Source organism: Phodopus roborovskii, unplaced genomic scaffold (assembly GCF_943737965.1).
Source record: "Phodopus roborovskii unplaced genomic scaffold, PHOROB, whole genome shotgun sequence".
NCBI classification, from domain to species: domain Eukaryota; kingdom Metazoa; phylum Chordata; class Mammalia; order Rodentia; family Cricetidae; genus Phodopus; species Phodopus roborovskii.
Window position 1 is genome coordinate 21744443 of NW_026126540.1, and position 21486 is coordinate 21765928.

The 21486-nt window shown below is 47.7% G+C and overlaps 1 protein-coding gene across 1 annotated transcript in view; it reads left to right on the forward strand.

Annotated features, from left to right (window-relative positions):
- The first annotated feature begins 2194 nt into the window (after window positions 1-2194).
- The window catches only part of Iqgap3 (IQ motif containing GTPase activating protein 3), a 41471-nt gene continuing 22179 nt past the window's right edge, over window positions 2195-21486 (forward strand). The window contains exons 1-14 of the mRNA XM_051198960.1: window positions 2195-2283; window positions 5393-5480; window positions 8588-8744; window positions 9330-9407; window positions 12114-12190; window positions 13149-13216; window positions 13306-13419; window positions 13603-13781; window positions 14186-14264; window positions 14880-15043; window positions 15813-15900; window positions 18125-18288; window positions 19927-20084; window positions 21360-21481. Of these exons, the coding sequence (XP_051054917.1) occupies window positions 2247-2283; window positions 5393-5480; window positions 8588-8744; window positions 9330-9407; window positions 12114-12190; window positions 13149-13216; window positions 13306-13419; window positions 13603-13781; window positions 14186-14264; window positions 14880-15043; window positions 15813-15900; window positions 18125-18288; window positions 19927-20084; window positions 21360-21481 (1573 nt within the window). The 5' untranslated portion in view covers window positions 2195-2246. The remainder of the gene's footprint in view (window positions 2284-5392; window positions 5481-8587; window positions 8745-9329; window positions 9408-12113; window positions 12191-13148; window positions 13217-13305; window positions 13420-13602; window positions 13782-14185; window positions 14265-14879; window positions 15044-15812; window positions 15901-18124; window positions 18289-19926; window positions 20085-21359; window positions 21482-21486) is intronic.

A 21486-nucleotide genomic window follows, 5' to 3' on the forward strand; every position in this document is an offset into this window, starting at 1 on the left:
AGGTTTCTGATTTTGCTGCAGAAAATTGTTGCAGGAAAAGTCAGAATGAAACAGAATTGGAGTTTTATTAATATGAGCTTTAAATGGATTTTTAGGCACATCTGTTAATAGGAAAAAAGAAAATATACACCCAAGCATGGGTGTGGGCTTCTTCGTGAGTCATGCTTTTTGTGCCTTTGTAATAACCATATATCAGATTTTAATGGCTTCTGCAGTTACGTCTGAGAAGGTTTCCAAGGAACTTAAATGGGATCATAGGTTGGTTGTCAAGGTACACAGGATGAGGTCATTCGGGGAAGGGAAAGCCTTAGGTAGACATGAAGATTGCACAAGACAATCGAACTGTTTTTACTGTAAACAATGCTATATTCTTTGTCACTAGAAATCCAATGTGCTATCCATTGCACCTCAGAGTCACATAACCAAGTTTATATTCTTATATGTGAGATTCCCAGAAAGGGGGCTTGGCTTTGTAGAAGGTGCTGCCCAGAGCACTGCTCTGTGGGAGCCTGAAGAAGTATGCCTACAAGCAGGTAGACATGCCTGCAGCCTGGCTGCAGGGCCTTCGAGGGGCATTCTCCTTTATTCCCAGGTTCTGGGGCTCCAGGGTCCGGAGAATGTAGATGATTTAGATGGCCCCTTAAAACTCAGCAGTTACCAAAGGCACCGCAGGATGGGGTCCCTAAGAGACTCGGGGAAGGGACTCTTAGGCTTTCATTCCACATTGCAGGTTCATATCTGGAAAAGAGGAGTAACGCCAAACTGGAAGACCCACATATGCTTAGGTCTTAATTGTGGTTCACTGTAATTTTAACATGTTTTTCTTTCCTTTTTTCCTTTTGGAAATTTCATATATGTATACAATGTGTTGTGATCATGTTCATTCCGCATATCGTACCATTCTTACTTGAAATATTTCTGTATAAAAATTATACAGAGAAATTTCTGTATAAAAAGGGTAGTAGCCCTTACATCAATTGTTAGTTGTATAGAAAGTTTTCTTTTTCCCAAATAGTTTATTTATTTTCATTTTATTTGTTTTGCCTGCATGAATGTCTGTGTGAGGGTGCCAGATCCTCTGGAGCTGTAGTTACAGGAAGTCGTGAGCCACCATGTGGATGCTGGAAATTGAACCCAGATTCTCTGGAAGAGCAGACACAGCTCCAAGTAGGAAGTCTTAACTCTTAGCTGGTAAGAGATTTCAACCGGACTCCATGGTGAGGGGGCCCATTTGTAGCTTTTTTGTTATTGTTATTTTTTGTTTTTTTGTTTTACTCTTTTGGCTTTTTTGGGGGGCTGCCACTCAGCTCCCAAATTAATACATGGAGGCTTACTTTTACTTATGAATGGCTGGCCTTAGCTTGTCTTGTTTCCAGCCAGCTTTTCTTAAATCTACCTTTTACCTCTGGGCTTTTCCCTTTCTCTATTCCATAAACCTATCTTTACTTCTTAATCTGTGGCTTGCTTTTTAGCTGGGTGGCTAGCACCAAAATCCTCCTCCCTTCTCTCGCTTCCAGATGTCCCCCCCCCCCCAGATTTCTCCTCCTATTTATTCTCTCTGCCTGTCAGCTCCGCCTACGTTTTCTCCTGCCTAGCTATTGGCTGTTCAGCTCTTTATTAGACCAATCAGGTGTTTTAGATAAACAAAGTAACAGCTTCAAAGAGTTAAACAAATGCAACATAAAAGAAGGCAACACATCTTTGCATCATTAAACAAATGTTCCAAAGCATAAACAAATGTCACATATCTTCATTCCCTACCCATGCCTTTTTAATTAGATCTATTTTTCTATTTTGCCTCTTGATCAGTTGAAGCCTCTACTAGGAAGGTCTCTGGCCTCCACGCAGTTATTCTCCCTCGGTGCGGCACTGACCTCCAAGCTTTTTGACTTTGTGTCTACCACTTGTTATAACCCTACTCTCTAAAGAGCATGTTTACCCATGTTACTCGTTCAATGTATAGCGTACTGGGAGTCCCAGGAATTCTATATGAAGTGGGACAGGATAATGAAAGGAAGGGCAGCGGCAGGGAAAATTTGAAAAAGCCAGCTGAGCAGAGAAGGGGTCTTGTAGAAAGAGTAAATCAAGGAATTGCCACAAAGCAATTTCGTAGTTTCTCCCAAGTGGGAGAAACTACGAAACCCAAGAGTCTCTGCGGCTCGACCGGAAGCGTCCCATCCCGGTGTGACCGCGGTGAGGAGTGGTGTCCCAGCGGCGGGAGATTCAAAACTGGCAGGAGAAGGAACATGGAACCGTGTGCGGCAAGCCGGGCTCGGACAGCCTGTGAGTGCGGGAGGGACTTGGGGGAGGGTGAAGCGGGGTGCTGCCGGTGGGGCTTGGCCTTCGCGGGAGGGGCTGCCTGGAGCAGGGTGGGGAGTGGGCCGGTGTGCGCAGTGTAACCGCTGCAGAACCTTCCAAGGGCGCTCTCCCTTATTCCCAGTCTGGGGCCCCAGGGCTGGGGAATGTAGACAGTCTAGGTGGCCCCTTAAATCTGAAGTTCCCTTACTTGCCAAAGGGTGCCACGGGATGGGATTCCGCAATGCATCTCAAACTACTTGGTTCTTAATCACCTGGCTGTTTGTTTAAAACGCAGGACCCGGAGGGCGGGCTTGGTGGCGCACTGCGGTAATTCCTGCAGTTGGAAAGTGGAGGCAGGAGGTCAAGAGGTCATGATCATTCCTAGCTACATAGTACATAGAGGATGCGCTGGGCCACCAGAAACACTGTTTCCTTAGAGAGAAACCCAGGTTCTTGGGAAGGGCTGAACCGATCAGCGGAATGAAAAACAAAACCTGCTTTCTTTACATCCCTTCACCACTAGGACACAAATAGCAAAATCAGTGTCCACCCACCTCATGAGGGAATGCTTGTTCCAGAAAAACCACTGTGGTGGTTGTTTTTGGGTTGTGTGGCTTTTTTGAGACATTTTGTGCTCATGTGTGTGCGCGCGCGCGCGCGCGCTCTCGCAGGCTCTCGCTCAAGACCCCGCCCATTTCATCTCGCTGAGTCCCCAACTCATAGCTCTGAGGTGATGTCACTCACTTATGGGTTTATTTTCCATTCTTGAACAGCCAACTCTTGTTCCTTGTAAACTGCCTCAGAGGAACTTCTGAGTTTTCCGCCGTTAGCAAGTACTTTCAAATCTTTATTTGGAAGTGTGTGTCTGTGGGTTTGAACTTTTCTAACTGCCAATTCAAATAAGCCCAGCCCTTCCTGAAACCATACAGCAGGATATCCAAGATGAGGAAATAGGATAAAGAGTAAAAATGACTGGTACCCAAAGACAAATTCACCAAGCTGTCTCTTGCATTTCGCTAAACTCATTTTGTTGTGCAATTATGTTTTTGTTTAATTATGTGTTGTGTACTCCATGAAAAACAGAAATACAGACTGTGGCTAAGGCAGAATAGGAATGCTATGCCATTTAAGGCATTCCCTATTCCTGAGCTTGGAGGTCAGAGTGTTATCTACATTTTGTTTAACTTGAAGATTACTTTCCTCCTCAGGTGAGCTATGGAAAAAAGGACAGTGAAGCTGATCTCTGTGAGTTCGAGGCCAGCCTGGTCTACAGAGTGAGTCCAGGACAGGCTTCAAAGCTACAGAGCAACCCTTCTTGAAAAACAAAACAAAACAAAACAAAACAAAAAAAAAAGAAAAAAGAAAAAAGAAAAAGAAAGAAAGAAAGAAAAAAGATAATGATGATACCCATGTGATATTTTAATTCTCTCTGTCCTTCCATTTAATTTCAAGTGTATAGTGTGGGTCCCTCTGTTGGGCCACCTGTTCTGCCTCAATCTGCTCATCATTCTATGTAGCTCAGATAGAATGGTTTGCTTCTTCTGCTAGCCTGAGATCTTCTTCATGGCCTGTAATTGCATCCCTCACTTTGGGTTGGAGTCATTCACTTACATGGTTTCCTCTTAATAATTGTCTCCCCGGGCTGGGGAGGTGGCTCAGCAGTTAAGAGCACTGGCTGCTCTTCCAGAGGACCCGGGTTAAATTCCCAGCACCCACATGGTGGCTCACAACCATCTGTAAACCTGTAGAGGCAGGTGGAGCTCTGTGAATGCGAGGCCAGCCTGGTCTACAGAGCGAGTTCCAGGACAGACTCCAAAGCTACACAGAGAAACCCTGTCTTAGAAAACCAAAAAAGATAAAAAAAAAAATAATAATAATAATTGTCTCTGTGTTTCTTCTCTCTCTCTCTTTCTCTCCCTCCCCCTCCCTCCCCTTCCTTCTCTCTCTCTCTCTCTCTCTCTCTATATATATATATATATATATATATATATATATATATATATATCTGTCTTTTATATTGCATGGATGCCTGGGGCCAGTGGAGGCATCAGGCCCCTGGAACTGGAGTTACAGACAGTTATGAAACACCACATAGCTGATGAAATTGAACCCAAATCCTCTGCAAGAGCAGTCAGTGATCTTAACTACTGAGCCATTTCTCCAGCACCCATCTTTATATTTCCATTCTGTTCTGTTCTCTTCTTCTTTCTTCTTCCTTTCTTTTTTTAAGACAGTGTTTCTCTGTAGCTTTTCAGGCTGTCCTGGAACTTGCTCAGTAGACCAGGCTGGCCTCAAACTCACAGAGATCCACCTGTCCCTGCCACCTGTGTACTGGGATCAAAGGCATGTGCCACCACCACCCAGCCTGTTCTTTTCTTTTTTAAGATAGCAATCCTGGAACTGGCATTGTAGACCAGGCGGCCTTGAACTCATACAGATCTGCCTGCCTCTACCTCCTGAGTGCTGGGACAAAAGGTTTTCGATACCACCGCCCATCTAAGTTTGCATTTTTTTTTAAGAGTAGAGATTCACTAGCCCTGGTTAGGACAAACTGTGCTTATTCATTGGCTGTGTCAGCCTTGCGTCCAAGGGAGACCTGTGACAGCGCATCTTTGAGAAGTTAGCATGTAATGAAGGGTATGACTCAAAGCTAAGGTCCCAGCTGAGGAAGCTCTGGATAGCCCTGCTGGTGGCACTGAAGGACGTGTTTGAGGCAGACTTTGGAAAGAGGAGAAAGAAAGGAGATGGCTGCAGAGGAAAGAAGGAGATGTCTCTGGCGGAGAAGGATGCTTCCTGTTAATGGGTACACTGGGGAAAAGAGCAGGGACATGGAGAGGTGCATCTGTGCTCAGAAGGGGCTGTCTAGGGAATATGTTCAAAAGCAGCATCAGAGCTGAGGTTCCCATCGTTTTGCTGCTGCTGTTGTATTTTAAGATTTATTTTTATTATGGGCGTGTGTCTGTATGTATATATGCCGTGTGTGTATGAGTGCCCATGAAGACAGAAGAGGGTAGGTTCGCCTGAAGCTGGTTGGTTACAGGTTGTTGTGAGCTGCCCAGGCTGCATTCCTTGACTGTGTCCCCTCATACTTCAGATGAACGCCTCACAGCTGAGGAGATGGATGAGCAGAGGCGCCAGAATGTTGCCTATCAGTACCTGTGCCGGCTAGAGGAAGCCAAGCGGTAAGCCAGGCCCGGGAAGATGGATTCCTTTTGGTCCACATTTCCTATTCCAGGCACCTGTCCCCAAAGCAAATACAAACAGGCAAGGGCCTGTGCTGTGGGGAAGGGCAAGTTAAAATAATTTTGCCATGCCAGGCACGATGGTGCATACCTGTAATCTCAGTGCTTAGGAGGTAAGAGAATAAGAAGTTCAAGGCCAGCAGCAAGGGAGATGGCTCAGTTAGTAGTAGAGCATGAAGTCCTGAATTCAGATCCACAGCACACACAGTCAGCTATGGCAGCATGTACCTGCAATCCCAGTGCTGGGAACGCAGAATCAGGCCGATCAATAGATTTCATTGGCTGACCAGCCTACCCAATCAGTGAGCTCCAGGTTCAACGAGAGAAATGAGAGACCCTGCCTCAAAAAGTAGGATGGGAAGTAACCAAGGAAGATGCTTTATATCAGCCTCTGGCCTCTGCAGGCATGTGCACACACTTATACATGTCTCGCCACACACACACACACACACACACACAGAGTCCAAAGTCAGCCTCCACTACATACCAAGTCTGAGGCCAGTCTGGACTTCATGATACCCTGTCTCAAAACAAGACAGAAATGAAAACTAGCATTTTCTGATTTTTAAGGCCAGTCCCAACCATTACATTCTTTCCCCAGTATCCGCCAATATATATAACTCTACAGTCTTGGGGTACCTCTACCTACCATACTGTCACAATGCCCAACTAACTACCGTGAATCCCTGGAAAATCAGGAACCAGGCCATTTTCCAGTTTCACTCATTGTCTAAAAAGAAAAATCTGTCTTTATGTAACAGAGTACCATGTACAATGAATATGTACAGTGAAAATTTTAAATTAAAAAGTAAATCTGTTTAATTAAAAAGAATCTAGCCAGGCTGTCGTGGTATGCACCTTTAATCCCAGCACAGGGGAAGCAGAGGCAGGTGGATCTCTGAGTTCAAGGCATATTAAGGCCCACAAAACCCACAAAACCCTGTCTGAAAACCTACCCCCCCCAAAAAAAAAAGAATCTAAAAGTTTGCACATGACACTTGCCTCTTAGGCCTTCTTTAGCCTGGCACGACTCTTCCTTTTTCTTTTTCCTTTTCTTTTCTTTCTTTCCTTTCTTTTTCTTTTTTTCATGTCCCTGACTTTTTGAAGAAACTAGATCACTTTTCCTGACATTCTGGCTTCATTTGCTTCTTTGGCATTCCACTCGAGCCTCCAAGCCTCTTATTTCCTATAAATGGGTACTGGCTCTTAAAGGCTTGATTAGGTTTAAAGGAAAATGGTGGTGGCATGAGCTTCCCTCAGTAGGGACACGCATCTCCTTATGCTGCCTCTAGCAATACTAAGTCTGATGTTCGTGTGGTAATGATCTCTGTCTCGTGAGTTTCCCCATTAGCTTTCACCACATGACCTGCTTTTAGCCCTCATTGGAACCCATTTTGGGGGATGCAAATGACTGTCCATCCCTCAAGTTACCTGACACCCCATTCCTTCCCTACCCCAAATTCCCGTCTTCCTATTACCTCACCATTTCCCACTTTCCCCAACCTGCTCAGATGCCTAAACATGCCAACCCTTTGCCTCGAGACAAGGTCTCTCACTAACCCTGGAGCTAGACTAGTGGCCAGCATCCCCAGCCATCTTCCTGTTTCCCCAATAGTATTGGGGCTACAAGTGCTGTGGCCATGCCTGGGGTTTTATGTGGGTGCAGGGGATTTGAGCTCAGGCCCCCTATGCCTGTTTGGTAAGCGCTCTGATCTGCTGAGTCATTTCTCCAGTCTCCATTTAAAAATTTTTTAATTTATTTTTATTACCTTTTTTTTTAGTCAGGGTTTCTCTGTGTCCTGGCTGTCTTGGAACTTGCTTTTTAGATCAGGCTGGCCTCGAACTCAGAGATTGTCCTGCCCTTGTCTCCCAAGTGCTGAGGTTAAAGACGTGCCAATGTACATGTCTGGTACCTTTGGGAGCCAAAAGAGGGTATCAGATACCCTGGAACTAGAGTTACAGATGGTTGTGAGCCACCATATGGCTCTAGACCCATGACCCATGTCCTCTGGAAGGACAGCCAGTACTCTTAACCATGGAGCTATCCCTCTTTCCTTTTTAGCCAATAGTCTGTTTTAATGCCCCCCCCAAAAGGTGGAACAGAGCAGATAAGAAATCAGGTGTCAGCAGGGTGTGCTGGTTCACACCTTTAATCCCAGCATTTGTGAGATAGAAACAGGTGGGTCTCTGTGAGTTCAAGGCCAGTCTGTTCTACAGAGTGAGTTCCAGGACAGCTGGGGCTACCCAGAGAAACCGAGTCTCAAAAAACCAACAAACCAATCAGGCAATCAATCAGTCAGGTTTCCAGCAGGAATAGTGTGAAGCAAGGTCTCTTTGGAAACATATGTAGACCTCAGTATCTGGAGAGTCTCCCCAAGGAATCATGCCACAGCTACCAGCGGTGAAATACATTTATGTTCATGTTCAAAGTGTGCTCAGAATTACCAGCTCACTGCTTCTGGCAGCTGCCCACCGAAGCCAGCACTACAGTGACGTTGGCCTCATTTTGCAGAGTGCAGTTGAGTTGCAGGGGCAAAGCAAGGGAGATAGGTTGGAAAGAGGGCCTCTCCGATTCTAGGAGGCTGGCCTTTCTGTCCCTTTGCTGTCCCTCTTCCATCCACTCACAGGCCTATAACACCCTCCTTATCCTCAGAACTGAATTGTGAACTGTGGAGATCATTCCAACAGACATGAGCTTCCTGCACCTGAGTTTTCAGAACCATGCACAATGAGAGAAGTGGCGAATTCCATTTGGTTTGAGTCAGATATGTAGCTAGAGTAAGGGGTTACCTACCGCAACAGGGTAAGAGTCTGGCTCACCTCCTTGAAGACAGGCGGGTATGGGAGCCACTCAGGGAGACTTTCCAGGATGAATAAGGCAAAAGGTTGGCATGTGTAGGCATCTGAGCAGGTTGGGAAAAGTGGAAAATGGTGAGGCAATAGGAAGAGGGGAAGTTTGGGGAGGGAAGGAACAGTGTGTCAGGTCACTTGAGGGATGGGCAGGTCCTGCAAATACCTGTGGGTAAGAACTGCTCTCCTGCTCACAGCTGGATGGAGGTGTGCTTGAAGGAGGAGCTTCCTTCCCCAGTAGAGCTGGAGGAGAGCCTCCGGAATGGCGTGCTGCTGGCCAAGCTGGGCCACTGCTTTGCACCCTCTGTGGTCCCCCTGAAGAAGATCTATGACTTGGAACAGCTGCGGTACCAGGTGGGCACAGTGTAATTCATCCCCCTGCCATCTCATCTCCCTCCCAAAATGTTCCTTCTCACAGCTGTAAGAGCATGGTGACCATGTAACATCAGAGTCCATACAGGATCACTTTTGAGGCTGAAAACAAGTACAAATAATTGTACTGGGGAAGTAGATTCACCAGGTGGGTGCTCTGCTAACAGCAAGGGGCGCTGCTATATGGGCCTTAGGATGCCCCAAGGTACAAATAGCCTGGAGAGTCACAGTTCATACTCCAAGGTTCGTGGGCTTTGCCACCCTAAAGGGCCTTTCTGGGCATGTGTCCCTTCTCTGAACTCTAGTTAGCCCAAGCCTCCTGTCCTATGCCAGCTTGGAAGCCTTACTGCACTGCCCTCCCTGTGCCAGCCTCCCATTGTCTTGCTGGCTCAACTATTCCTGGTGGTTTCAGCTGTTTTCTGTTCCATGGGGTAGGGATCCACAGGGTGGAGTCCTTTGGCTCCACCTAACCCTTCCTTCCCCCATGAATTTTTAAGCTGGTATCTGGGTTCCACCGGTAGGGAGCCCTGAGAACTCTAGAAACATTCTCTCTTTTCTCCCTTTCAGGCAACTGGTTTGCATTTCCGTCACACAGACAATATCAACTTTTGGCTTTCTGCAGTAGCCCACATCGGTCTGCCTTCGGTAAAACGGGATGCTTTAAGAGAACAGTTCCTTGGGTCTCTGTGCCTTTGAACCAGGTTGCTTGGGCTTTGCCTTCCCCTCCCTGTAGATCCTGGGCTGAGGAGCATCAGTGCTGTCTTGTAGTGGAGCTCCTGTATAGCACAGATGGGGCTCATGTTAGCCAGGCATCTTCCCACCAGAATTCCAGAGTGAACCAAGAACCTGCCTCTTCCCCAGGTGGGAGACCGCAGACCCAACTGTGCTCATGCTACATGTCCTCTCCCATGTGAATCCCAGTTTGTTTCTCACCTCTAATGTTGGTAGGAGAATTGCATGGCCTGTGTAAATTCCCTTTGTAAAGTACTACAAATTAAGGCTAGGCAGAATTCTGCAGTGTATGTGTCCTTCTCTGTGTTCCCTGTAGAAGGTAACTATAAAGATGAGGTGAGCCAGGTAGTAGTGGCACACGCCTTTAATCCCAGCACTCGGCAGAAGCAGGCAGATCTCTGTGAGTTCGAGGCCAGACTGGTCTATAGAGCAAGTTCCAGGATAGCCAAGGCTACACAGAGAAACCCTGTCTCCAAAAACCAACAAACAAAAAATATGAGATAATCCAGGCAGTGGTGGTGTATGCCTTTGATCCCAGCACTCGGGATGCACATAGAAACCCTGTCTCGAAAAACCAAAAAACAAAACAAAACAAATAAATGAGATAGCTCAACAGATAAAAGACCTTGCTGCTTAACATGACAGCCTGAGTTTAATCCCCAGGTGACACTTGGAGGAAGAAGAGAACCAACTCCTGTAGGCTGTCCTTAGACACACACACACACACACACACACACACACACACACACGCATGCACGCATGCACATACACTTGCATGTACACTGTATGGGAAATAGTAGCAAAGACATTTTGTTGGGTGTGGTGATGCAAATCTATAATCCCAGTACCTAGAACGAAGCTGAGACAGCAGGATCAGGAGATTGAAGCCAGCCTACATTATATATATTTCAACAAAAGAAAAAAAGACTTGTCCTGGTGGCATAGGCCTTTAATCCCAGCACTTGGGAAGGGGGTGGGAGGCAGGTAGATCTTGGTGAGCTCAAAGCCAGTCCAAAAAAAAAAAAAAATGCTGGGTGATGGTGCTGCACACCTTTAATCACAGTGCTTGGGAGGCAGAGACAGGCAGGGGGAAAAAAAGGGGGGAAGAAGAAAAAGGAAGGATTAAGAGCACAGTTGCTCTTGCAGAGGATTCATGTTCTCCAAGTTCAATTCCCAGCCCCTCCATCAGGTAGCTCACAATGTCTATAACACCAATTCTAGGGTATCAAATGCCCTCTTCTGGCCTCAGTGGACACTTGCATGTTAATAGTGCCTGTACAGACAAGTGGGGACACACACACACACACACACACACACACACACACACACACAGGTAAAAATTTTAGAGAAAAGAAAAAGGAGCTGGAGAGATGGTTTGATGGTTGAGAACACTGGCTGTTCTTCCAGAGCCTGGGTTTGATTCCCAGCACTCACACAGTGGTTTACAGCCATCTGTAACTTCAGTCACAGGGATCCAGTGCTGTCTTCTGCTTTCTATGGGCATGGGACACTCATGTGATACACAGACATACATACAGGCAAAACACCTATACACATAAAAAGAAAAGGATGTAGTTCAGTGGTAGAGCCCTTGCTCGGCATGTTCGAAACCCTGGACTCCTGGGTCTACAGAAAAAAGCAAACAGCTGAGCTTAGTAGTGCATCTCTGCTTCCAGCATTGGGGAGATAAGGCAGGGGGTTTGGGAGTTCCCAGGCAATACCTGGGTTATTCAAATTTGATATGGCAGATTGAGTTACACAATGAGACCTCATTTCAGAAAAATGCTACAGAGGTGGTTTAAAGATTAAGTGTACTTACTGTACTTGCAAAGGATCCAGGTTCAATTCCCAGTGTGCACATGGTGGTTCATAACTAACTATCTGCACTCCAGTTCCAGGGATTCCTTTTCTGCCTCCCCATCTTTGCAGGTACCAGGCAGGCGTGTGGTGCACATAAATACATGTAGGCAAAATGCTTGTGCACATAAAAGAAATAAATCTAAATTAAAAAAAAAATCAAAAGAGATAGACATTTTGGTGGAAGTCAGAAGCAGTGGAGGGCACATGCTGTGTTGGTGCAACTGAGACAGCTCTCTGGCTTTGGTCCCTTGTTAAGAAGCTGAATGTAGCATAGAATGTACTGAGCTTAGGTTTCAGTTCTTAAGTTGCTTATACAGATCAGAGGACTCTATGGGCCTTAGCATACCTCACTGGGTCCTCCCTGGGAGCATGTTCAGCTCCCCAGCATAATCATGTATGTGGTGGAAATTTCAGGTCAAGGACCAGGCTTATGGAGGCTGAATGCCTGGGGCATGTTTTTCCTAGAGGCTATGGCTTGCACCAGGTCTCATCTGGTGGTCAGCTAACCCTGGATACTCTGTTACTATGTGACTGGCTGTGTCTTGGCTTAGTAAGCCTTTTTTACATCGGGCTGAATGGGGATGGTTATAGAAACTGAGTTAGAAGCCTGGGCTGTGGGTGCTCACAGCTCTGGTTGGAGAGAGTATTGCTCAGCCCAGGCCTCCTGTACCACATCAGCTTGGGTGGTTTACTTACTGCACTACCCTCCTCTGTGCTGTGCCTTCTCAAAGTGCAGCAACTGTCTGGCTTCTCCTCTAGATTTTCCTCCCAGAGACCACGGACATCTATGACAAAAAGAATATGCCTCGGGTGATCTATTGCATTCATGCTCTCAGGTGAGACACCCCTGACTTTAGTTAACCAGGTTCCTCGAGGTCAGTAGTTCGTGGTCTTCCTAATGCTATGGCCCCTTAATATAATTCCTCATGTTGTGACCCCCAACTGTAAAATTATTTCATTGCTATTTTATAACTGAAATTTCACTACTGTTATGAATTGTAATGCAAATATCTCTGTTTTCCGTTCATCTTAGATAACCCCATGAGAGGGTCATTCGATCCCTAAAGGGGTTGTGTCACTGATGGAGAACCACTGCTCTAGGTAGATCAATCAATAGATGGAGCAATTAATAGCAATAAATATAATAGAAATTAGTGAGAGTAGCCAAATGAGCAGTTTTTGGGAGGGTGAGATTTTAAATCTGTATGGATGTTTATATCCATTTGTATGTTTGTGGGCACATTTATGTATGAGCCTTATAAATGAAGGAACAACAGGATAAAGTCCTTAGCTTGTGACTGGGACATGAATAAATCAGAACCAGAACCCTTCAAGAGCATCATGTACAAGCCACTTAGTAGAAGCAGGGAAGGCTACTTGGTTCTATTCACAGGCAGGTATACCAGTTGGCTGAATCATAGAATAGGACTGGCCAGTTTCTGTGTCCACTATATCATCTCTTTATGCCTTCCCTTCCCATGCCCTCCTTTGCCTCCGTCCCTGGCCTCAGCAGCCTTGTTTGCTGTAATCTTCCTCTTGTCCATCTCCACCCTGTGACATTCCATTGCAGTGTGTCCTCTGTGGAGCCATCACAGTTACAGAGACTCCCTATGGCATCTTATTTCCATTCTGTAGCTCTTTTCTTGGCTGGTAATCCCTGGTGCTAGAGTGACTTAAGGACAAGTGCTAAGTGTTCTTCACCTCTGGGTCTCCATTGTAATTTTACACACCTGTTATGGACAAAGTGTGAAAAGTCAGATCCCAGTGTGTTCTGATACCTTCCATTCTCCCCAGTCTCTTCCTCTTCCGTCTGGGATTGGCCCCTCAGATCCATGACCTGTATGGGAAAGTGAAATTCACAGGTAAGCCAGCTCCTTCCTCTTGTCCATGGACTAAACAGGGGGCATGGGGATCCTGAGCCTAATGAAGAACACTTCTGGTACCATTGCAGCTGAGGAACTCAGCAACATTGCCTCTGAATTGGCCAAATATGGCCTCCAGTTACCAGCCTTCAGCAAGATTGGAGGCATCTTGGCCAATGAGTTTTCAGCCGATGAGGCTGCAGGTAGGGCTCTATCCTGGAGTAGGACATGGAAGTGAGCATGGGGGTGAGTGGGGGATAAGACATGGGATGGGCTCTGGCATCTCATATCCACAGTCACATGGGTCAGGCTCCCTGGCACTGCAGCTAGCTGTGTTCTGGTCTGGGTCCTTTTGGCTTCTTGACCTTGTTCTCCTGCCCCATAAGTCCATGCAGCTATTCTTGCCATCAACGATGCCGTGGAGCGAGGGGTGGTGGAGGACACTCTGGCTGCCTTACAGAATCCTAATGCTCTTCTGGGGAATCTTCAGGAACCTTTGGCAGCTGTCTACCAAGAGCTGCTGGCCTTAGCCAAGATGGAGAAGGCTGCCAATGCCAGGAACCATGTAAGGAGAAGCCTTAGAATATACAAGACAATAAGTTGAGAGGCTGGGGAGTCTCAAGTGGAACTAGGACTGCAGTTTGTCCTGCCTTGAGTTCCAAAGATACACCTGTGACTCTAGAGAAGTAGGAGAGAGCCTGGAGTGATGTCTGTTGAGCAAGAAGGCTGGAGAAGACTCTGGATGACGGAAGTGACTCTGGAATGAAGCATGAGATGAGACTAGACTAGGGGGGCCACGGGCTGATTGGCTTAACTGTTGGTGCCAGGGGTTAGACCCTATGTTCTCCTCAGAGTCCTAAGCAGACTGGTCTTTGGGGCTGGCTTTTGGTCTGCAGAAGTGAGTGTGACAAGGACAGGAAGGAAGATTGCACTGTGTCCCCAAGTCTCTTTCTACATTCACTTTTGCAGGATGATGGTCAAGAACAGGACATCTATGAGTCCTGCCTCACCCAGGCAGAGATCCAGGGCCACATCAACCTTGCCAATGGTAAGAGATGGCTTGGAAAGCCTGGGAAGCTTGCAGATAGGGGCTTAAATAAGCCCCATGGCCTTATTATATGCCCTGCTCTCTGGTCCCAACAAAGAAGTTTATACCAGACAGCTCCTGTGGGAATGGAAAATTATTAAGACAGAGGCAAATGGCTGGGCTTTTCAGCTCCCAGTGCTGGGGGTAGATGTTTGGATTAGGTTCCTTCAAGAAGGAAGTATAGCTGGAATACCACACACCCATGATCCCATCAGTCAGGAGGATAAGGAAGGAAGATTGAGAGTTTCAAGGACTCACAGGGCTGCCTTGTGAGACTTTCTCAAAAGAAAAGGAAACAGGAAGAAAAGAAAGTATGAAGCTAGACGGGGTAGGGAAGATGGTGGACAGAGGGGCAAGCCGAAGGCTCACAACAGGAGGATGTTTGCCTGCTAGGATCAGGGTATTCTTAGGGTCTGGAACAGTGAGAAGGGAGGACTATGAAGGCCAAGAGGAAGACGCAGGCTGGACCACATGAGCTCACTGTTGTGTGGGAGGCAGAAAAAAGGCATATTCTCTGGAATGGCCAGGGATGGTAAGAGCAGGCTTTCACACACTTGGAGTTTTGCTGTTTTTCAGTCCAAGGGGCTCTAGAAATTGTTGATGATGCTCTGGAGAGACAGAGTCCTGGGGCCTTGCTTGAGGCCCTTCAAGATCCTGTTCTGGCCCTGCAAGGAGTGAGAAGAGACGTGGCTGGCTGGTACCTGGAACAGCTGAGTTCAGACAGAGAGCAGAAGTCACAGGTCAGGCTCTGGCTAGCACCTGCCTGCCTGTCGGGTGGGGAATGGCTTCTTACATGCATATCATCTCTGACTCCATGTTTAAATGGCTGAATCACCCACCAAAGCATAGTGGACCAGGCCAGTCCATTAGGCAACCATATGCTTCTCATTGCTGAATTGGGGGTCTTATTTATCAACTTTATTTTCAATGCTTTGATCCCCACCCTTACATTTTTCATGTGTATGTGTCTGTGGTATGAGTGTATGTCTATATGTATGCTCACATGGGGTAGGGCAAATGTGTGAGCATGTATGTGTGTAGGAGGCCCAAAGTTGATGTCAAGAATCATCTGAAACTAATTCCTCCACCTTGTTCACTGAGGCAGGTTCTCTTAACTGAATCCAGAGCTCACCAATATGGCTAGTCTCACTAGCCAGCTTGATCTGGGAATCCCATCTTTGCATCTAAGCCTAGACTTACAGGCAAGACTTGAATGGGTTCTGGAGATTGACTCTCCAGTCCTCTTGCTTACATGGGAAACACTTTGACCAGGGAGCCATGTCTGCAGCCCTTAACACACTGGCTTTCTGTTTGATGTTATTTATACTTGCATCTATAACATCTAGTCTTGTTAATTTAGATGTTTGCTGGGTTAGAGAGAGACAGCATACTAGAGATGGGTAGGCCAGGTCCTTCTATCTGGAGAGAGGCAGGACTTAGTCCTAGCAGCTCCTAATGCACATTCATGGCCCAGGGACTCTCTTCTACTGCAACTCTGCTCTCTTGCAGGAACTAGGTTTCATGAAGCTTCTAGAAAAGGAGGAGATCCAGGTTGGGGTGGCTGCAGCCAATGAGAAGAGCGATCAAGAGCAAGCCAGTAAGTCCAGGTCGGGGTTGAGGGTCTGCTGGCTCTTGGTAGTGTATCTTGCTCCTTTACTGGCATATGTATTGGACGAGGCAAACTGCTGTCCAGTTCCAAGCCTAAAAAAGGAAATTTACCCCTCATATGTTCTGCCCTCTGCACCCCCTTCTGGGGAGTTTGCCTATGATTTTGTTTCTCCCTGTTTATATTTTTTTGACTTCTGAAATGTGATTTCTCAGGTGAGGAGAAAGCACATTCTAATTCATTGTCCATTAAAATAGCACTGTATGTGGGGCTGGAGAGAGGGCTCAGTGGTTAAGAGCTCTTGTTGCTCTTGCAGAGGACCTGGTTCAGTTCCTAGTATCTGCTGGTCCACAATCATCTACAACCCCAGTCCCAAGGGATCCAAACTGGATCTGAGGCCTTTCCTGACCTCTGCGGGCATGAGACACATGCGGTACACAGGCACGTGCAGGCAAAACAACCTTAAATGGATGATAAAAGGAACCTAAAGAATTAAACAAATTACATGCAAATATAACTGTATTCAAGGTTGAGTGAGGACAACCAGAGTCCTGGAGCAGCTACAGGGTCTGTAGCTGGGCCTGACCTGGCTCAGTTTTGCCTCCATGTCAGGTTTGAAGTCATTCAGTCACCGTTTATTTACCTCTGAGTAACAGCCAAGTGTCAGTTTGCAGCCTCCCCTAGACTGCTCCTGGCTGCTGCCTGCCCTGTGAGCCCACTTTATCCCTAATTGTTGTTGCCAGAGTGATCTTGGTACGGATCTCTCTGTAGGAAAGCTTCAGCTCTATGTTCTTGGCGTGTTTTTGTTTTTTTTGAGATAGGATCTTTCTGTGTAGCTCAAGCTGGCCTGGAGCACAATGTGATACTGTTACCTTAGCCGCCCAAGTGCTAACCCTGAGTGCTTCTGTTACAGGTGTGAGCCACCACACCCAACTGGCCCTTCCGTAATTTTATTTATGCTGGGCAGTGGTGGTGCACGCCTTTAATCCCAGCACTCAGGAAGCAGAGTCAGGTGGATCTCTGAGTTCAAGGCCAGCCTGGTCTACAGAGTGGGTTCCAGAGCAGCCAGAGATACACAAAGAGATCCTATGTGCCACTGTGTGGGCACTAGGAACTGAACATGCACCCCACCTCCCCCACCCCCGCAAGAGCAGCAGGTGTTCTTAGCTGGCCCTGCTCTTTCAGTCTTTATCCCACACTTTGGTTCCATCCCCGGGGCCTGACAGGTGAGGCCTTCCGGGTGTTCCCCCTTGCTTTTCAGCTCGCATTTCACCACACAGGCTGCTCTTCCTTGCTTCCTTCTCAGCCCCTGGCCTCTGGGCCTCTGACTGACATTCCTCGCACATTTCACCTGTCAGAAGCAGGGGGAAACGTCTACAGAGCTGTCTCCAAGGCTTCTCTGAAAGTAGTCTGCGGGCTTCCAGTCAGAGCCCCTCCTCCTCAGCACTGCCTCGGCACTGGGGCGGGGCCTCTTCTAGCACGGCTGGGCACTGTAGGTCTTCTCACGGCCTTATTGCTCCCCACAGGGTTGTGTGCCCCTTGGAGTGAGTGTCCCTTTCTGCTGGCCCCTTGTATGCCACACTTGTATGCCATGGCCCCTTTTAGCCCCTTTTAGCTCCCTCTACCCACTGCAGTGTAAATGGAGCTGGCTCTCCATTCCTCTGCATTGTCACTAAGGTTTGGTCCCTAGAGCCCTTTGACTTACTTCATCTTAGTTATGCATCGTTGCCACCTGTCAATCTTGTGCTCACTGCCTTAGGAACTTACCGCTGCTGTGACAGCCCTCTCTGCTGCATTCTAAGCTATGCAGCTCCTGGGCCCAACACGCTGCCTTTCACAGACCCCTTCTCTCTCTCTCTTTTTCTCTCTTGGTTTTTTGAGACAGGATTTCACTGTGTAGCCCTGGCTGTCCTGGAACTCACTCTGTAGACCCAGCTGGTCTTGAACTCACAGAGATTCCCCCCGCTTCTGCCTCCCAAGTGCTGGGATTAAAGACGTGTGCCACCACTGCCTAGTCAGAGCCTCTCTTTTAAAGTACCACACCTGCTTTTCCTCTGGAACATTTAGAAATGTATTTTGAATCTGGTAGAATGACTTCCTAGAGGTGTTACGAAGCCGTTTCCCTTAGCGGTCCCAGCAGAGCCTGGTGGGTAAGGACAGCCGAGATAACAGGGAACACTCAGCCTGTGTGATTCCTTGCTGTCCTCCCCTGCAGTGCTCCAGGCTGTGTGGAGAATCAACAGAGCCATCCAGAGGGAAGTGGCCACTGACACTGTGAAGGAGCTCATGTGTCCTGAAGCCCAGCTGCCCCAAGTGTACCCCTTTGCCTCTGCTGTGTACCAGCGGGAGCTGTCTGTGCTTCAGAAGCAGCAGCAGAGGGTATGTTCTGGGGACCCCCAAACAGCTGGGGGGGCTGACCAGAAATTAGGATGGGGAGGGTTGCTTTCTAGGGTCATCATGGCAACCAGTAGCATTAAACACACTCGGTGCAGACAGCGGCCTTGCCATGTAAGTGCTGGTTTTGTACTTTAGCGCTAAGAAGAGGGTCGCAGAAGTTGAGTGCTTGCCTGCTCAGCGGACTGGCAGCACTGTGGCTGAATTCAGCGCTGAACATAACTGGCAGGACATGCTTTAACCACAAGGCTGCCCCACCTCACTCCTGTCCACACAGCTCTTCTGATAGCGAGGCATGAGCTTTGCTGTGGGAGTTAGAATACACCCAAGGGGCCAGGCAGAGGTAGAGAGAAGAGTAAATGATGTAGCTAGAAGATGATTTTACAGCAGGGACCAGGAAAATGGAGTAAGCAGTGCTAGAGGAAGTCTGGAAAGCTTTCTAGAAGAGACTCCATAGTGAATCCCCACCAGCAGGCGTTCATAGACCATTTACTTCAGACACGATCTGCACAGAGACCGGTTTCATCAACAGTACATGACAGCAGCTGAGTAACAGGAGAGCAGCCCAGAAATATAACAGGTGAAAGTGTAGTGCTGAAGGCTGTGGACCTGAGAGACCTGAGTTCAAATCTAGCTCTGCTGCTTCTTAGATGTGTGACATTGACAGTTCATTTACTTTCTCTGCTTCACGGTTTCTTGGTAAATGGTGCCAACCTCATAGGATTGTTTCAAGGGCTGTGAGTTAGCACTCGTGCTTTGAGAAGTACCTAACAAGTAAGTTTTAGCTGTCGTTATTGTTTACAAGTCTCCTAGTAGAATGCAGGAAGCGTGCTCCAGAAAAAGGGAGCAGCCTATGCAGATATTTGAAGGGAAGCAGAGAGAAGGTGGCTTAGAAAATGGGGCCAGGGCCCATGATGTGCAGCATAGCATGAGATGGCCACTCGGTCTTCTCTGCCCAGAGCCCTGTACAGTTCTGTTCTGTCACTGTCTCACACACACACACACACACACACACACACACACACACACACACACACTCACACTCACACATTCTCTCTCTGTCCTTTTTGGCTTTTTGAGAGACAGGATCTTACACAGCTCATGCTGGCCTTGAACTTCTTATGTAGCTGATTTTCCTGCCTCTGAGTGCTGGGATTAAAGGCATGTGCTACCATCGCTTGGCTCATGCAGTTCTTGAAACAACTTGGGACCAGAAAGCTGTTGGCAGAGGTCATGGGTTGAGTGTGGGCTCCGCAGTCCGGCAGCTCCATTTAACTGCATTTGACCACATAGCTATGGGCTTGGCTGGGACATGGGTACATACCCCATTTGGCCTGTTATGGGAATTAAGACCACACTGTGTGTGGTCTTCATAATTGTGTTCACAGTAAACATCCCCAGGTATAAAGTATAGATGTTGTTTGTGAATGAATGCATCCTAGGTGTTGGGCATGAGTAGTGTTAGTGGATGAATGTGGCCCAGATATGGCCCAGGTGTTGAGCATGAATGGTGTTGTGGAGTAAATGGAGTTCCTGGAACTTGGGAATGGAGATGGGATGTTGGAGAGCTTGGGGTAGGCTGACTCCCAACAGTGCCAACAACTTCCCTCAACTCCTCTACAGGAGCTGAGCCAGGAAGAGCTCTTTGTGGCCGTGGAAATGCTCTCAGCTGTGGTTCTCATTAACCGCGCTCTGGAAGCTAGAGATGCCTGTGCCTTCTGGGCCAATCTGGTGAACCCTGCTACCGGCTTGGCCCAGGTAGAAGAAGAAAATGCTCAACGGTGAGTGAGAAAGTTTTGCCACCTGTCCGAAGTGAAGGGATAGCGTGAATGTGGCTGACACTGGACAGAAGCCTTCTGTCTGAGGCCCAGTCTTGGTCCTCCCCTAGTTCTGCTCACAGTTGCCCCTGCTGTATTTCTTCCCCAGTAGAGGAGCTCATGATCGTCCCGTTTCCTCTCCTTTTTTTCTTTTTTGGAACAAATGTTGAATGCCTGCAGACTGCCAGACACCATTCTAGGTGTGGAAAACAGTGACTAAACCAAATCCCTGCTCTTGGCAAGCATGTACACAAGCAGGAGTTGTGATTGGATGGGCACAGAGCTATGGAGCCAAACAAAACATGCCAGAGTAGGGGCTGGGGCAGTCTTCCTATTCACATAATGTAGTCATAGATGGCTTCTGAGGAAGAGGGTCATACGGACAAGGATGCCCTTCAGGACAGGAGAGTGACCTAGGTGCACTCACAGAACATGAGGAAGAACTTGGGAATAGCTCAGTGGTGGGTGCTTGCATGGCATGTCTGAGGCTCTGGGTTTAACTTTCCAATGTCCCAAAAAACCAAAAGCAAGGACTACCAGGAAGCCAGAGTGGCCAAATGGAGTGAGGCAGGAAAGGAGTAGGCTAGCAGAGACCAGCCCATGTCCTCAAGCATGGAAGGAAGCTTTGGGGGTGTTCAGCCCACCTGACCTGCTTTACCAAGATTATTCTGGCTATGCTGGGACTGCACCACAGGGCCTGGGCCAGGCAGAGCAGCAGGGATGCCTTTTAGGACCACGGTTTGACCCAAGGTGGGACCGTGGGAGAGGCAGGAGTGGGAAGAAGATGGCAGCATGTAAATGGTATTCTGAAAATAGAATTGTCAGGACTTGGTGGCAGAGGAGACAAGTGGAAGCTGACTCCACAGAAGTTTATCCAGAAGGGACAGGCTGAGGCACAGAGATAGACTGAGGGGATTGGGAGTTCAGATGTAAGCTAGGGTATGAGACCCTGACTGGCATTCGTGGAGGGAGGGTCAGCAGTTCCCAGGCCCTTGAAGGATGGAAGTACGCTTTGGGATTCGTTAGTGTAAGTCATTAAAGGCCTGGTGAGTGGCTGAGATCTGGGGTAAGAGAGAGGAGGGAAAAGATGACTGAAGCTTGAAGAGCTCCATGCTCCACACAGAGGGCTCAGAACAATCTATAAAGGGAGAAGACCCCCTGGACATTAAGGTGGCTGAGGGAGGAGCCAACTCAAAGCTTTCTCCACTTTTGACTTTGTGCTCACTCCTCTGCTGCTAGTTACTTTGATGCCCTGGTGAAGGTGCCACAGCTTCGAGGAACGGATAGAACCTTCCTGAGCTGGAATGACCTGCAGGCTGCCGTGTGCCAGGTCAATGCACAGGTCCAGGAAGAAACAGACCGTGAG